Below are 15,528 nucleotides of genomic sequence, written 5' to 3' on the forward strand. Positions count from 1 at the left end.
AGAATAGGAGAGTTGACAAAAGAAAGAAAAATATGGAGCAGTAAAGTCTGTGTATGGAAACAAAGGGGAGACTTTGTCGGGTTCAAGTCCCCTGACGACCCTCACAGTAGTGTCTGATAGGAACACTGACTTCCAAGCTCATGTGTGTACGTGCAAGTGAAAGTGCATTAACTGTCATGCTTCCCTAGGCCAGAGAGCTCATCTTCTGCACTGTGACTGTAACCCACACGTGCACACAGACACTATGAGTATAGCTCTCAGTGATCCAGGTCAGAACACACAATTACTACTCTCACTCTTTCTCCCTCTCTATGTGTCTCTAATGCACACTCAGTCTTATTCTCTCAAATACATATATTCAGCCTCTCCATCTCAAATACACACAGAGCTGTCAAATACAGTTTTTCTCGCTCTCTCACACACACACACAGTTTTACTGTATATGTAGCTGCAGGTCAGGATAATGAGCTGAATTCACCAGTGAGCTGTGGTAGCCAGCTTTTCCATGCTGGGGCGTCCGACCTCTGAGTCTCTCAGTTAAAGAATAATAGCATTGAAAGTTAGGATGAAATGTACACCAAAACCTATATCACTATTTTTTCTTCTCTTTTGGATATTTATATTAGAAATTAAAAGAAGACTTTTCAACCCACAATCACACAAAGATTCTCGCTTTTTTTCCTCTTCCCAATCCATACCCTTATTTGGTAAAAGGTTTGGCATTCATATATGCAATTACAGTATGTACTTAAAAGTATGATGGCATTCGTGGCAAGCTGCGTTTCCTGTCCAGACAGCAATGACATTGCTCAAAAGAGCAGCCAGCCTTAACTCATTGCTCGTTTTTACTGATGCTGTGGGAAAATCTCTGTCTGAATCAATCGATACAAGTCTGTTTCATGCTTTTTCTCACAACTGTCTGCATGAGCGATTCCTTTGGAGCTCAGCGCTATAGCATGGCATTAAGACTGCCAGGGTTAGGGACTCTCTTCCCACTGGTGTCACCTGGACAGAGCAGGGAAATGAGCGAATGATAATAATGACTCATGTTCCCTCTCCTCTCTCAACAGCCATAATGTGTGTGATCTGGAGGAGGGCAGTTAACCCACAGATCAGGCATTAGCCAGCAATAGAAAACGATGTGGTTGTCCTGGGCAGTGCTCAGGTGGGAATATGTAAATTTGACCAGATATGAAGAACTGAAATACAGTCCCTACTAGATAAAACAGTCAAAATTGTGATCCCTCAAAATAGTTACACTGACTAAATACACAGATGAGCAAAACCGAACAGTCCAAAGTAATGAGAACAAGTGATTATACTCAAGTGGGGCACTATGTTTGGGTGTGTGCATGTGCTTGTCTGTAAACCATTTGTGTAAACATCTTACACTCAACATAGTATAAATAAAACTCGCCAGGACCATTGACCTCAGTGCGAACAGAGCCTGGCACAATACACACACATACACACACGCAGAGCATAGTTATTAGTAATTAATAGTAATAGTAATTAAGCCACATGTACACACAGACATTCAGCTCCACTTTCTGGAAAGCAGTGACAGTAAGATAACAGTTGAACGATAAAATATCCATCAATCTAATCAAATACATGGATCTTTTATTATTCACTTTATTATTCACTTTAATTAGTTTGAAGTCATGTCAATAAAAACATTTATATAGTTATCACCATCTGAACCATTTCAAAACATGTAATCATGAGTTAAATTCTTATGATTTGCCAATATGCTACAACAGCACAACTAATGAACATACTCAACCAACTATTCAGTACTAGTTATATTAATTTGACATTTATTGTAAAGGCAACCTGGTCACTTACAATTTTAACGTGAAATTAATTATTGTGTTTCATTACAGTGTGAGGTCAGGAGGAAATTATAGTTTTATGATGATTTGAAGACAAAGAATGTGTGCCTCCGTGTAAGGCCACTGACTGATGCCAGTAGCTATTACACAATAAACCATCTTAATGGATCCCTGTGTTTCTTGGGATAATAATTTAATAGCCTGATGCTGATTGAAGTGTGCGTGTGTGGAGACAATGAGAGACACCATACAAACCACTTGAGCTCCTCTCAATCTGATTATGGCATCTTGACTCAGATGTATGTGCAAGTGTGTGTGTGTGATTATTGTGCCGTGATGCCTCTCGGGGGAAATCAACACCTTTTCCACCCTGTGGGCGGTGCCACAAAAAAATTAAAAGGCCAAACACTCACACAGCGCGCACACACACGATAACACATGTACAGACTCACACCTAAACACACTTTCAAATCATCATCGGGAGTAGCCTTCACTAATCTCTATTCTCTCACTCTCCTACTCGTAAACACACACACACACACACACATAGGGATGAGCTTTAATCAGCTATTCTCTTTCAACTGTGTCCTGACGAATGCAGTCTACAGAATATTAAGGAGCTGTGTGTATGAGTGTAAGTGTGTGTGTTAGAGAAAGAAAGGGAGAGAGGGGGGGGGGGGTATTATTGTGAATATTATTATCTCACACTGATTACACAAAGAGGGAGAGAATGAAGAGAAAGACGATCTATAGACTGGGAGATGGAGTGAGAGAAAGAGGCCAAATGAGACACAGACAGAGGGAGGGTGACAAAAAAGGGGGAAATGAAAGAACTGGGTCAATTATATCCTATTAGTGTCGTACCTGTCATCAACCAGTTAAACACCTACACCGACACCACAGAGTCAGAATGAGTGTGGGACAATCCCTTGAGAGGAAACGTCCCTCCAGCATTGAGTCAATTGGCAGCTGCACCACATGAAAACAGTTGCTGGATTAAAGAGCTATTGCAAGCTGTTTTCAGAGGCGTTTCGGGCAGATGATGGAGACTTCACGTTCTATCACTGACAACAAAAGGAAACAATACTACTACGATTATTCTTGCCATCCCCTTGGTCTTAACCTCTTGTCTGCTATAATCTTGATTTGGTTCCTTTTATCAATAATAATAACAATGATAATATAGTAAAAGACATTCTCATCATGCAAAATCTTGTCAATTGGCAGCTTGAATCCATAATATTTGGTATGGGTATTCTTGGTTACCATCCTAGTCATTGGTAACCCCTGGAAAAATTTTTGAGTCAAACTCATAAATCTATAGCAACTTCACAGATGCTCCCACTGGGATTTCATTAAGTGATGCAAGCGTGAAGATGAAAAGATCAAGCTCGCTCTTGGGACTTTGCCAGTTCAACATCCCCACACGTGATTAGGGCTACGACATAGCTGAGTATGAGTGCAAGTCGCAGCCAAGTGCTGTTGGCAATGTACAAGTCCTCAGAATCATAGCAGAGAGCATCCCTCGAGTATTATAGCTTTTATACAATGACTGCCAACATACTGGTTGACATAAACGTTTTCCCCGTAGTAGGATTTTACTCCATGCATAAGAATACAAGATTTGTTAGATGCTCAGCACCAAGCAGACTCTCTGGCTGAGGGTCATCGCTTTGTAACTGCTGCGCCATTTTTTTATGACTAAATGAAAATGTGATGTGAGGACAATGTGTGATTTTTTTTTTGTTGTTTGGACATTGAATGGCATACCTCAAAGCACACAATCAAGTGAATTCAATATCAAGGCCATTACAAGTCAGTGGGTTTTCTCCCAATATAGAGTAAGTGAATTGAAGCTCAGCTCAATAGGATTTGATTGAATCTCATGGTTTTACACTGGCCTACCTGTGATATTGAAACCCCATGGCAGGGATTTTAAATCATGATGTATTCCTAATTTACTTGTCTCAATTGTAAAGGTCTAATAAATAAAACCTATATAGGAGAAAACTGTAACTGTCAGCAGACAGTAGTTCCCGTGGCCTGGAACTTCAAATCTCCCACCTTGTGACCCAAAACACTTTCTATTCCCTTTTATTGTTTGGTGTCCCCAACCCCCAAACCTAATCCTGGCTCATTAAAAACAGACTAGTATTGTTTTCATCTGATGATGAAAACAGCCCAACAGAAACTACCACATGATTCATTGTTGTCCCAAAATACACATATAATATCATGTAATATCATGCAACACAAACTGTCTTGAGGTAAAAGTCAGCATTTGGGTTATGCATGGATTTGTTGGTCTGTAACAGTAGAGGTAATAGCTGGACTGCTACTGTCAATACAAGTGAAAATATGTGTGCTTTCATTCATGTAGCAACAGCTCCCCCTACCACAAGACAAGGATACAGCACTGGTCACCCACTGCATTTCACGAAGCCAGTGTGTGCAGTGGACACACAGTGTATTTTCTTTGCCATTCACATATCATTACACTAAAACAAAAACACCTGAGAAAACCTGATTGAGTGACCTGTCTGCTCTCTCTGTATTCTCTCAGCCAGTGGACTTTGAAACAAAAAGATCATACACCTTGAAGGTGGAGGGATCCAACCCTCACGTGGACCCTCAATATCTGGCTTGGGGGCCTTATAAGGACGAAGCCACAATAAAGGTAAATAAAATATATATTTATAAAACTACGTGTGTCTATGTGAGTGTGCGCTTAGTTAGCCTGTGTGTGTTTATGTGTATGTGAACAGAATAGTTTAGGTGCTATGAGTTTTATTGTGTCTATGAGTATGTGTGTTTCTGATGGCAAGAGCTTGTATTTGTTGTGTTTCTATGTGTGTGACTAGATCAATATCACAGAGGCCTTTTAACAATGATGTGCGTTTGTGTGTCTGTAGATATCAGTAGAGGATGCAGATGAGCCTCCTGTGTTTGTAGCTCCCAGTTACACTTTTGAGGTAGAAGAGAATGCGCCTGAAGGCACCCTGGTGGGACGAGTCCATGCCAAGGACACTGATGTTGCCAACAATCCTGTCAGGTAACAAAGACACACACACACTTACCAAGTCAGGCTTGTAGCAGTGGAAGAATTTAAATTTTCACACCAGTGTAAATTCTCATGGGACACTGCCAAAAAAAAAAACTTTTTAATAGTGTTACACTGAACAAACAATAACACTCAGAGAAGTTTGGCTTTACAATCATATTTTTATACAGAAAACAGATTACATATAGAGACGTTTTCAACAGAATAGGGAAGCAAAATAGGATTACAAAAGCATAGCCAGCCGCATTTTACAAAAATGAACTGGAAAAAAACAATAGCTGGATACTTTAGTGTAGTTTAACTCTCGATTCTAGACTTTTGGTATAAAACATAAATGCATGGCTCACATATTTGTATTTCACATATATAGCGACTACATTTCCTATGCAAACACCTGTAGGATAAACTACTGGCAAGCTAGCAAAGTTAAATTTCTTTTTGTAGCCAAATTATCTCTACAGTTATTGAACTGAAAGCTCAACGTGTCCCTCTTTGACAGTGCGAGGATTGCTCTATCTTGCTCCATTTGTTTTTATGACTATCACACAGAAAACGAGGGTGTCTAAGCCTATAACTGTGTTGTAATGCAAGTTTTAGTATGATTTATAACAAATGAATTCTCTATAAATCTCTCAATGTGTAATAGCACTATTATGTATTTGTGTTAATCCTCCGTGTAGGTACATGATCCCTCGCTACACAGACGTAGAGCAGTTCTTCAGCGTAAACTCAGAAGACGGCATGATTACCACAACAAGACCACTGGACAGAGAAACACAGGCCTGGCATAATATATCGGTGTCAGCCACAGAGATAGGTATGCATAAAGAGAACTGGGACTGAATCTGATGTGTGTGGGTTTCTACATTAGTCTCTTCGTCTTTCAAACATAGGCTACAAACAAGCACACGCACTTATCGCCATCATGATATGAGCTAAAGAAGTATTTCCGTTACTGTTTTGTCTCCACACCAATTACGTTTGAATGTGAAGTGACACAATGGCTATGAGACTGTCAGAGATAATTTAATGATATTTTCAGCCACTTCAGAAGAACAGTTAGTCAAAGAGCTACAGTATTTGATCTTGGCTGTTGTGTGATTTGTGCTACTTAAATGATTAACAGCATATACTGAAATAGGATGGAGAGACAAAGTCAAAGACGAACAAACACATGGAAAAATCCCAGACAGCCACCAGGCTGTACATTTACTGGCATCCAGAGCCCAAGCTGTCATTCTGCAGTGCTGGATACTCTCCATGACATCTTATGTACAACATTTATGTGGATCTAAGCTGCTGCCTTTATTTTCCCCCCTCTGGGTGGGACTAAAGTTAGCATTTTTGCTGTGAATGTCAATGAAGAAATGCCTAAACCTTCGTAAACTAATTATGTATTCAGCTTCAGTCAGGAGGGATTGGTTTTATGCAGATGTGGTGGTATTATTTTTGTTGAGTTTAACCATGCTGTTACCCCAGTTAGCGTTCAGTGTTTGGTGTCAAAGGCCAGTGCATGTAACTGTTGCATTCATGTGCAGTTTGTCCACATGGCATCTTGGGGGTGGGGGTGGGGGGGGGGGGGGGGTTATGTAACATTTTGGCCAGAAACAAACATGGATCTGCTGTGTAATGTTGGCTACAGATAGATTTGCAAGTTATTAGAGATATGGCTACTTATAATGGCCAAATCACAGTGAAAACCATGATTAAAATTATTTTCACTGTTAGTTTTGTTACAAGAAAAACACAAAGTAAACAAATCTGACAATATGAAAAAAAGAACTGTACAAACAACTGCGCCCCACTAAGATTTTGGCTGTTAATAGATTTCAACTGTTCGCTTTAATTAACTGAGTGAGTGAAATCGTTACAGTACAGATGGTTGGTAGGTAGATGCTCAGTGACACAAAAACTGTTTTCTAAGTGAAGGAGAAGTGAAAAACTAAAGTTAAAACAGTGAGGACCCACTAAAACGTTTATCCATCCATCTCCACCACAAACACTCTTGCTAACTACCCAGAGAAAAGGGGAGAAAAGAGGGGATTGCCAGTTGACCCACAAACCCTCCAGCCATTTAGCCACAGAGGCCCCACCCTGGTATTCTGTGGTTGGGGCTCAAACTAGCAGAGCGCCGCGTGGTTTCCCTGTGGCGTGCTAGACGCCAGACGGCCAGATGGAAACAGGCTCGCCGCCCACAAAGCTAGGACCATTGCAGGCTACGCTTACCGCTAACAGACCTTGGGAAGCTAAATAAATGCCTAGTAATGACAGGGTAGTGGAAAAATCATACCGACTAGAATTGCAAATATGCAAGGCAGTACAGCAGAAATGGGTGGTTGTTTTTTCTTTTTTTAAAAGATAAATGGATATGGACACTGTTCTCTCTCAGTCTGTCTTAGTTGATATTCTGGATGAATCAGGGGTCTATTTTGGCCATTTAGACATCATTCCGTCTGCCACACAGCAATTCTTCTTCATTTTAATCTCCAGCAGGCATAACTTGACATTTGCCACTTTTGCATATCAAAACGGTTTTGGTAAAAAGCGTGGGAGGAGGCTAACTGAGTGGCATACTCTTTAACTGGATATTTTGATGTCTCACAAACTCGTGTCGGTAATTTTTGCAAATCAAAATAACAAATAGCTGGCATAGTGGCTGACTGATTGACAGGCAATCTTGCTGGAAAATATTCATAGTTAGCTTTGTCTTCAACCAAAGCAAAACACGGATTAGAATGCAGACAGACAAACAATCAAACACAAATGACATTCTGTCTTTTATGACTTTGACAGTGCTTTGAATTTTTGTACGAAGCAGAATGCTGATGATTTTGCCCTATACTATGTCTATGTGTAGGAGGCCACCACCAAGACACCAAAGTGCGTGTTAACATCAAAGTGAAAGATGTAAATGACAACTCCCCAGAGTTCGCTACCAACAACGAAGTCCTGATGTGTGAAACTGTCGCACCAGGGAAGGTACGACTGTGTGTCTGAGTGTGTGTTGGAGTCTGTGTATGTGCGTGCATGCCTCAGTATGGAACTGAATGCATGTGTTTTGAGGGATTATGGTAAACAAATATGAAATTCGCCTAATTCACTTGAGCTTGATGTGTTTATTTCTGATTTGTGTTTCTGTGTTTTAGGTTATTGAAACAGTAAGTGCAGTGGACAAAGATGAGATGGCTCACAGACAACACTTCACATTCAGCCTCGCTCCGGAAGTCGCCCACAACCACAACTTCTCCCTCAAAGACAACAGAGGTAGATGACCTTTACAAAGTTATTTTCCTTATTTCTCCCCTCCTCCTTCGTTTCTTTTCATTCCTTCCTTTCTTTCTGTTTCTAACCCTTTCTAGCAGCCATCTTACGGCTTCTTCATCTGTGGTCTTTTTCTCTTTCTTTCTCTCTCTCTCCCCCCTTTCACTCACATTAGATCAAAGCATAACCAGATGGAGGCTTACACTACCTTGTAGAAAGCAGCAGGTGCTCTGAATCACACTCTCTCTCACACACAAATGCACACATGTCCTGCGGGCTGTATTAATTGCAGTGGGGTCTCTGTCCGTCTGTACATATATCTTGGGGAGCCAACTGATTGAATTAAGTTTTGGGAGTGCTGGGAGAGAGACTAAAAGAACGAAAATGAGCGAGAGAGCAAGAGAAAAAGGGAGAGAGGCGAGAGGAGAACAATACAGAAAGAGAAGTGGCTGCAGCAGACTGAAGAGGAGAAGTGGAAATATGAATTGTGTTGAGCGGATTTTCATAAAATCAGCAGGGACCAAGGTTTTGGATTTGAGGGACCAACAACAAAATCAGGTAGTTTATCTTTTACAATTTAGACTGACCGATGGAAGGGAAGTCACTCATTCCACTTGTCCAGATATTTTCAGATGCCTCAGATCCACACACACACGCACACACGCACACACACACACACACACACACACACACAGCTGCCAGGGAGTACTGGTGTTGGCAGGAGGCTGAAAGCAACAGATGACAGTGACATCAGCAACAGAGAGGGCTGGGGGTTACCTTCACTCTGTTTTATGGTGAAAAGTTTTAGTGAGCTCTTCTGTTTGTGTTTGTTTTTACTTACAAGAGACTGTGTTGCACCATTCTTTCTTTTCCTTTTACCCATGCAATATTATTTTGCATTTATTAAGCACTTTACATTGTAATCTTTAATTGTGCTCTATAAGTAAAGCTGCTATTTAGTTTACTGTGCAGTAAACCTTACAGAGAGTGAGGCTAAGAGTGTGTCATGGATTGGGGTCATTTGAGGGAGGTACAAATTGGAGCTGAAGGTTAAGAAATGCTTGCAGCGTGTGGGGGGCCCTCACAAGTATAGTAATACTGGTGTGTTTGTAATACTAGAAAGTTAGTCCAAGACATCATCAGAAACAATTTTTAACTACTTTGTTACATTTCCAACGACCGAGTTCAGTGCAGTACAATAGTTTTTCTCTGTTTACTTATATTGCTCTGTAATGTATTTTTAATATAAATGTAAAATACTGTTTGTTTGGTGATGACACTTCTGAAATGCATTTCGTGTACCTTGTCTCTTCCTTTGCCAGCAATACGTGGTTTTTTTTTTTGTTTGAATTGTTTGGATAGGGTGGAAAAGAGGTAGACAGAAGCAGAGGCAGAGCTAACTAGGCCTCGTCATAACAGCAGTGGCATTTGATTACATTTCCTCCTAAACTGATGATTGGACCCACTATTTAACAGAAATTTAATATCAGCAAAGTTACACTTCGCTGGCTCTTGTGTGTGTGCAATGTGTGCGGCTCTGTGTGTGGGTGGATGACATCGGGTATGTGTGTACAATGACAAAGCAGGCAAGTGTGTATATGAGTTACTGAGAGACCAAACAAAGAAATACATCACTATATGTGGTTTTGCACATATACTGAATGCCTGTATGTGTGTATGATGAAGTCCAAGCTATGATAACAGTCTAAACACAGAGTTTTATTAGAAAAGTCACAAGCAATATATGTACTTGCTGTATGTTATACTGTTCTTTGGTACTTTGTCTTCTCCTTTTCTATCTACTTACCATCATATCTTTCTCTCTCTCTCGCTCTCTCTCTCTCTGCAGACAGCACAGCAAGTATCTATGTGCTCCGTAAAGGATTCAGCCGTCTGACCCAGGATGTCTATTACCTTCCCATCGAGATAAATGACAACGGGTTCCCTGCTATGAGCAGCACCAACACCCTGACCATCAGAGTCTGTTCCTGTGACAGCAGAGACACCATCCTGTCCTGTAACGTGGAGCCCTACGTCCTACCTGCTGGTCTCAGTACCGGGGCATTAATAGCTATATTGGCCTGCATTGTGATTCTGCTGGGTAAGGAGCTAAAAGCTTTGCTTGTTTTGATCCATTTAGTTTGGGAACATGATAAAGGATTACTGATTTACATTTTTTTTTGTTAGGACTTGGAATTTAAGATTATCTAGCAGTGTGTTCACAGAAACCAAGTCTGTCAATTTGCTGTCCTAAGAAAAATCAAACACTGATATTTAGAGGTGAAATGTGAGGAATGGAGCCGGGCTATCCACCTCCATTAATGTCCTCATTGGAACTGTACTGCATTGTCGTCTCCTGTTAAGATTAGTGGTCCTGGGGTCACTTGTGTATCCTCAACTTGTGTTTTCTTTCTCATCCCCCAAAACACATTTCTGTACTTGCACATTGTTTCCTTACAGTTGGAGTTTATGCTGCATTTTATCCATACACAATACAACAGAGAACTTTCAGGAAGATTAACATGTTGATAACCACCTGAAATTAAAATGGCATGTGTATAGCACAATACAATAATGATATTAATTAAACTGTCCGAGGTCTAATTACACTATCTCCCACAGTGCATACTAATTATCTAATGCTCGACTTTCTTCACAGAGACTGTGTGGGGATTCTTATGCAATCACTAAATACAGAACAAGTTTTGAATTGTGCGTGTTTGTGTGTTTCTCCTTGGCAGCAATAGTGGTGTTGTTTGTTGCACTGAGGCGTCAGAAGAAGGAGCCACTGATCGTGTTTGAAGAGGAGGACATCAGGGAGAATATTATCACTTATGATGACGAGGGAGGTGGAGAGGAGGACACGGAGGCTTTCGACATCGCTACACTGCAGGTATGAAATTATTCTGTTTCTCAAGGAGACAATAGGTACAGAAAATGTAGAAATGTACTCAACTTCACTACAGGCATGTGTTAGCTTCTGCTTACTGTAAAATGCTTATATACAATCAATGTAAAAACAAAAAACTATTTAAATTCTGTTCATATTCAGCTGTATTTTTCTCGATATCTAAACATGATGCAACCTTATCTGACTGTTAAATTTTACTTTCTAATTGTTCAGAACCCGGATGGTGCCAACGGTTTCCTGCCAAGAAAGGACATCAAACCGGAGCTTCAATATCCCATCCGGCCCGGTGCTGGCCATACTGCAGCCAACAGCGTTGATGTCGATGACTTCATTAAGACTCGAATTGCAGAGGCCGACAGTGACCCGACTGCACCTCCATACGACTCCATTCAGATCTACGGATACGAAGGCAGAGGATCATTGGCTGGGTCATTGAGTTCCCTCGAGTCTGTCACAACAGAGTCTGACTTGGATTATGACTATCTGCAGAGTTGGGGGCCGAGGTTTAAGAAGCTGGCAGATTTGTACGGGACCAAAGACTGCTCCATTAATGATGGGGATGATGGTGAAGACTCTTAACAGTGGTCTTACTGAGTGGACGCCCCCGACTTCTGATTTATTGATTCCATGAGGATTTGTTAACTGAGGTTTAACACTTCCCAGTACCCGATTGTTACCAACTACAACCTGATCAGTTCATGCCAATTTGTCAACGGATGTTAACAGCTCTCGCTCCCATGGCGCCTCCTTGGTCCTCCAAGATGATTTGTTAATGAACACATAATGAACGCTTGGACTCAAACAGCTCCCAGCTTTTTTCCAATTCTCTCCTTTCCCACATATGTCTTTTTCCCTATCTCTTTCTACAGACTTGAGCATCGGAGGGCTGGAAGATTTGTTATGTCACCAGTTTGTCGGTTTGAGAGTAAACTGTTGGGGAAAAAATGTTGCTGTATGATCAAAATGACTTGCTTATAGCCAACTGTTTAGTTTATTAGAGGTTATCTATACTTTTGTGGACTGGATTCACGTACTTCCTCAAAAGGTTCCTGAGAGATTTTATTCCCATAACAGGTTCCACAGTCGGCTTTATTTTCCTTAGCTCCACTCTTTGTGGTGTATATAAAAGGACACGCAGAAAGAGAGTAAGAGAGCGATACAAACAGATTGAAAGAAAAACTTACTATGGGATCCAGCAACCGCCTGATGTTATGAAAGAGAAATAAAAGGTAATGAAGATTCAAAGTTGTATTTGTTTGTGCAGAATTCAGCAGGTACTGTGGTTTAGATAGCGTTACAGACTCTGGGTTGTTGATACTTTGAAGACGCTCAAGGCATCTTCACAGTATGGTGGCCTTATAATAAATATTCAACAACTCCAGGGGTAAACACAACAAGAGTAATGATGGAGACCGCTACCTTCAGCAGCTACACGCAGACAGATGAACACACAAGGACTGAGTATCTGTGAAAATACTACACAAATACTGTTTTTATTTTACTCCCAAAAAGAAAGAGACAGAACCTGGATTCAATTTAAAGACTGTGGATGATTTTTTGTTTTCATTCTTCACGGCAGAGAAGACGTGAAAAGAAAAGCTGCCCTTCTCCACGCCCCTGTGTCACCATTCCTCCCATCAACAATCACTCCCCATACCGAGTCCACCAATGAATGATCGCTTCATCATTCAGAGTCCTCCAATGATGATCAATCACAATGAGTAAAAACCTGTGAGCTCTAAAAATCGCCTTAAACTTAATGGACACTCTTGCAACGCAGTGCATTCTCTTTTTTTCTCCTTTTGTTTCTTTTTGTAACTTGAAAAGTATACTCAGAAAGCAAACTATTCTCCATGTTAGGTATGTACAGAGCAATGTGCAGACATGTGATATAACACTTTGAGGATCCAACTTGCGCCTCGTGCACTCTTAAAAAGGGGATGTGCCGTTTCTGCCAGCGCGGTAAATGTAGACCGGGAAAATGTGCATTGTGTTTTTTCCCCAACACCAGCTATGTTGGCAGCAACATCTGTTGTATCAACATGTGTTGCTATTTAAACATAAGATGTGCACATTGGAAAATAACACAAAGGTGTGTTTACTGAGCCACATATACGGAGAGGCTGAAACCAGAACATCCTTTTTAAGTGTGTAGATTCGTGTTCAATCTCTTTTTAATGTTATTATATTATTATGATTATTATTGCTGTTTTTTTATTATAATTATTATTATTGTTATTATCATTATTATGACAATAATTGTTTTCTCTTTGGCTGCAGCCACACAGGAACAAATTCATGTTTAACTCTTTGCAGCTCGGATTTGATGTTCTTTTGGTTGTCTAAAGATGGAGAGACTACATGCTATTCGATTTTCATTTTTGGACAGCTATAAGAAATGCACTGCCAAAAGTTAAATGTCAGCTTTGGTTCATGCCTGTGTGAAAACACCCTCTCTAATTTCCTTTGTTTTTGTTTCATTTTCTGTTTTCATTATTTGGCGTTTCTTCGTTCTTTCTCCCTGTTCAAGAGGAAAACTAGCAATCTGTGTTTGTTGCAGTGAGAGAACGCCTCGTTTTTATTCTCTGTCAAGTTTTATGGTACCGATTTGTACAATTTTAAAAGTTCTTATTTTAGTATACATGCAGAATATTCCAGTATTACAACAAAACATGTTAAGAAGATAAGATTAAAAAAAATGTTACAGCATCACACTTATATTTTCTGAACATTGTAATGTTGCTTTACTATGTGCTTCAATCTCCGAAGCGAAAAAAAAAAACTTTGAAATAAATGCTCTTTTTATAAAATTGTACTGGACTGTGTGTGGAAGTAAACTTTGTGTTAGCTTCACATACTTGACTGCTTATACTGAAAGGATGCCCAGTAGCAGTGGTGGTGGTCTTCCTGGGACCCATGCATGGCAGATATTACAGTCCACAGAAAAACAAAACAGCCCCTGAATGCCAGCGCAATAAAATGTAAATAGGCAAATGCAGCCTGTCCCCGTAACCATTTCAATTGACTTTACTTCAGTGATTTTACATACGGGAACGGTTGTTTGGGGTAAATGAAAGGAAATCAAAGAAAACCGTTCAGACCGCCTCCAGCTTTGCATGTAAAATCATCAACTTTTGCTTAAAGAAAGTTTTTCCTTGCCTGTGTCATCAACTGCTTGCCCATGGTGGGATTTGTCTCTGTAAATAATATTACAAAGAGTACAGTCTGGACCTGCTCTATATGAAGAGTACCATCAGATAACTTATGTTATGAATTGGCACTATATAAATAAAATTGAGGGGTAAAAATGACAAAACTAATGCATGTAAGGGCACATTCCTGAAAGGTAACTTTGTAATGCTTGTAAATCTGCACTTTTTTGGCGTCTGACAACATTTACACTGGACTTCCTGGATTGGATTTCATTTCTCACTGGTACCTGAAACAACAGGCTTCCACCAACATAGCCATTTGTGTTGATATAAAGGCAGTCTGCAGTCATGCTAGCAACTCTGTGAGGTTTTACTTAGGCACGGTATGGATTTGAGCTAACAATGACAATCCTAACATGCTCTCAATGACAACGCTAACATGCTGATGCTTAGCACGTATAATATTTACCATGTTCAACATCTCAGCTTAGCAGCCAATTAGCACTAAACACAATGTGGCACTGAGGTTGAATTGAGGGACACTGGTTTACATGCATCTTGGAGAAATTAAAAGTTTGACCTGTGTGGCTAAAAATTTATTTTTAGAGACAATAGATTTTTTCCAACTGTTTTCTAGCTTAGCATTCAGAAGGACACACACACATTTCTAATTTTTTTTCCTATGTGTGTTTTCTGTAATGACTAATACTGGAGATAAATAATTATTAATAATAATTAATGATTATTAATCAGCTTCAGAAACACACCTTTGGAAAGACATTACAGTTTTTATTCACCTCCATCATAAAGAAATGTCATGTGCAAATACACAAAGTATGTTTGTCACTCTCACACACACACAGGTTTCATTCCCTCACTCCTAGGGGAGCAACACTGAGAAAGGTCAGGCTGCACTTTGGATGAACAACAAAAGAGGTGATATGAAAAGAAGGAGATGGTGAATGACACAAAGGAAGAGGTGAAAGGAAAGACGGGAAATAGATCAGCAGGAGGACGTGAGAGGACTGGTGCAGCAAAATTACGCCTTAGGCCATGCTGCACTTATATTACGGACATTTTATTATTCCAAAGTGGAGAGGACATGAGAATGCAACACTAATATTTCTACTTAGCTCACCTCGCATGTATCTTTATGATCTTTCTTGAATTATATTGCTTTGTTGAATTAAAGGATTCCACAATGAATCAGGGCAATCATTTTCATAAATTAATGTGCTGATTATTTTCTCCTTTAATAATCGTTTAGTCTATAAAATGTGTATAAAATGTCCAATAGTAATAGTATAA

General features: G+C 40.0%; 1 protein-coding gene across 3 annotated transcripts in view; it reads left to right on the forward strand.

Moving 5' to 3' along the window:
• Nucleotides 1–13,883, forward strand: part of cdh11 (cadherin 11, type 2, OB-cadherin (osteoblast)) — a 92,854-nt gene extending 78,971 nt beyond the window's left edge. For all 3 annotated transcript variants that reach the window (XM_046064999.1, XM_046064998.1, XM_046065000.1), the window contains exons 9-16: nucleotides 4,399–4,512; nucleotides 4,748–4,887; nucleotides 5,577–5,713; nucleotides 7,754–7,875; nucleotides 8,043–8,160; nucleotides 10,007–10,258; nucleotides 10,899–11,050; nucleotides 11,282–13,883. In XM_046064999.1, the coding sequence (XP_045920955.1) occupies nucleotides 4,399–4,512; nucleotides 4,748–4,887; nucleotides 5,577–5,713; nucleotides 7,754–7,875; nucleotides 8,043–8,160; nucleotides 10,007–10,258; nucleotides 10,899–11,050; nucleotides 11,282–11,647 (1,401 nt within the window). In that variant the 3' untranslated portion in view covers nucleotides 11,648–13,883. The remainder of the gene's footprint in view (nucleotides 1–4,398; nucleotides 4,513–4,747; nucleotides 4,888–5,576; nucleotides 5,714–7,753; nucleotides 7,876–8,042; nucleotides 8,161–10,006; nucleotides 10,259–10,898; nucleotides 11,051–11,281) is intronic.
• Nucleotides 13,884–15,528: the final 1,645 nt, after the last annotated feature.

Source organism: Micropterus dolomieu, linkage group LG12, assembly GCF_021292245.1.
Source record: "Micropterus dolomieu isolate WLL.071019.BEF.003 ecotype Adirondacks linkage group LG12, ASM2129224v1, whole genome shotgun sequence".
NCBI lineage: Eukaryota > Metazoa > Chordata > Actinopteri > Centrarchiformes > Centrarchidae > Micropterus > Micropterus dolomieu.